At 35.7% G+C, this 2,500-nt stretch overlaps 1 protein-coding gene across 2 annotated transcripts in view; it reads left to right on the plus strand.

The window, feature by feature from the left end:
• The window catches only part of LOC125032793 (actin-binding Rho-activating protein-like), a 20,662-nt gene extending 19,440 nt beyond the window's left edge, over nucleotides 1–1,222 (plus strand). For both annotated transcript variants that reach the window (XM_047624167.1, XM_047624166.1), the window contains exon 6: nucleotides 304–1,222. In XM_047624167.1, the coding sequence (XP_047480123.1) occupies nucleotides 304–435 (132 nt within the window). In that variant the 3' untranslated portion in view covers nucleotides 436–1,222. The remainder of the gene's footprint in view (nucleotides 1–303) is intronic.
• Nucleotides 1,223–2,500: the final 1,278 nt, after the last annotated feature.

Raw genomic sequence — 2,500 nt, forward strand, 5'->3', positions numbered from 1 at the left:
GTTTTATGACGTTGGTGACTTTGCGATACGTTTGTTTGGTTTGATTTCTTTTTTGATGATGTTTGTTTGCAGCATTACTCTTTTCTGTTTCTTTATTTTTATTTATTAGTTTATGTATTATATTATTTGTTTTTATCATGTTTTGTTTTTTTCATTCTAACTTTTGTTGTTGCATTGGTTTATCATATATGAATTTGTTTTGTTTCCTGTAGTTCTGTCTTTATCTATTTACTTCTTTGTTCCCATCCTTTGTTTTCCTCCTCGCTTCCTTGTGACGAGCCTTTGTCTTCCTCTCCGCTCCAGAGACGTGACGACGACGTGCCCATCCTGCTGACGAGGTCCATCGCCTCCATCCGGGACGAGCTGAACGAAGACAAGGAGTTCGACGTGGGCGTGTGTCACCGGGGCAAAGGGGAGGCCGGCGACGCCTCGTAGTGCCTCGTAGTGCCTCGTAGTGCCTCGTAGTGCCGTCGACTGCCGCGCCCTCCGGCTCCCCGCGCGTCCTTCTTCTTGTTGTTGTCTCCCCGGGGCTTCTTCGAGTTCTCCGTCTGATATATTTATTTGATCCGCTTTATTTATGAATTATTTATTATCCTCTGTTTTTTTTTCTGAGCTGCCGTATGTAGGATGCTTTTGATTTTGGACGAAAGAAAGCAAAACAAAACAAAAAAAAGAATAAAAATGACACAAAAACAAGTTCCATGTCATAACTTGACTGCAGATGCTCTATTCTCTCGTCTTTCCTGCGTATCTTCCCTGCTCGAGCTCTAAAATCTGTACTTCATCTTATGGATGTGATCACTAATTTAATAACTCGTTTCAGAGTGTGAAACAAATTATTATATATCTACTTAACTCCCTGATAAATATCCTCTCTTTATTTTTATACGACCAACCTCTCTAAATCACACCTACTACTGAACTGTTTTATATTGACTGTAAGTACTGTTTTGTAGATTAAACAATAAAGAAAATGAGATAATGCGACAAGCCAAATCATTCAGGCTATGCAAAGCAACACTGTTAGTTCCTTCGAATTCCTGCCAGTGTTATTCAGGATTTTGGTTTACAATGTAATGTTACTGCCCAGTAGAAGTTACAACTTCCACTGATTTAGGCATGTTGACTCCACAGGTTAGTGTTTGGACAATAGTTTTGTTCACATGTGATTTAATGTAGATCTAGAAGCCAAATGTTTTGGAATAATAAATTTAATACTATATATTTTGTGATTACTCATATTTTCCCTTTTGTTAGAAGCACGCGCGCGCGCGCAGTGTGATGGATTAACGTGTTCTCTCTGTCTGTTGGGATTCCCAGCTTAGCACAGCGGGGCGTTATTCCCGAGGATGTACGGCTAAGCCGTGGTACAAACAGGTTGGCTAAATAGATCATGTATGGAGGGTGAGGAAAGGATGCTGATATATATATATATATATATATATATATATATATATATATATATTTATATACATTTATATATATTTATATATATTTATATATATATGTGTGTGTGTGTGTGTGTGTGCATAATATTTATATAAATAATATATGTGTGTGTGTGTGTGTAAGTAGATAGATGTATATAGATTGATAAACATAATTATTCCAAATCTAATACACTCGGAATATACACATATTTATTACATTAAATAACACAAGGTACGCGCATACCCACTAATTGTACCCATAGCACGTTCAGTAGCTATGTTGATGCACGTCGAATATTTAAGATCCGTTAACTTCACATTACGAACGAATGGCGTTTTTCACGTATCATTATATAGTTAGCAAGCTGCAGATTAGCCGTTAAAGTCATATAGTCTTAAGTAGCATTAACCACTCGGATTGGCCTTGCGGACAGGTATCACCATGGCAACAAAGGGTGATTAGGGAGTGGTTACTCTGTGACGTCACTCGCAATTGAAATTAATGAGCTGATTGAAGCCTCGCCCTCTACAGCTCCTCATAACGTGCCTGGCGAACGAGCGCGCGTGTTTATAAATCCAGTGTATATACATACATACATACATATATTTATGTTTATATATACATACATATATATATATGCACGTGTGTGTGTGTATAGATATATTATATATATTTATATATATATATTATATATATCTATAATGTCTATATACACATACATATATGTATACACAGACACACACACACACACACACATATATATATATATACTTATATATATATACATATATATATATATATTTATATATATATATTTACACACACACACACACACACACACACACACACACACACACACACATATATATATATATATATATATATATATATATATATATATAATCATATATATATATATATATATATATATATATGTGTGTGTGTGTGTGTGTGTGTGTGTGTGTGTGTGTGTGTGTGTGTGTGTGTAAATCAAAAGTAGCAAAAGTGTCTGTCATTTCAAGAGCATTTCTCAGAAAACCTTTGCGCGCCCAAGTAACCTGTGGGAAAT

This window comes from Penaeus chinensis, chromosome 15, assembly GCF_019202785.1.
Source record: "Penaeus chinensis breed Huanghai No. 1 chromosome 15, ASM1920278v2, whole genome shotgun sequence".
Lineage (NCBI taxonomy): Eukaryota > Metazoa > Arthropoda > Malacostraca > Decapoda > Penaeidae > Penaeus > Penaeus chinensis.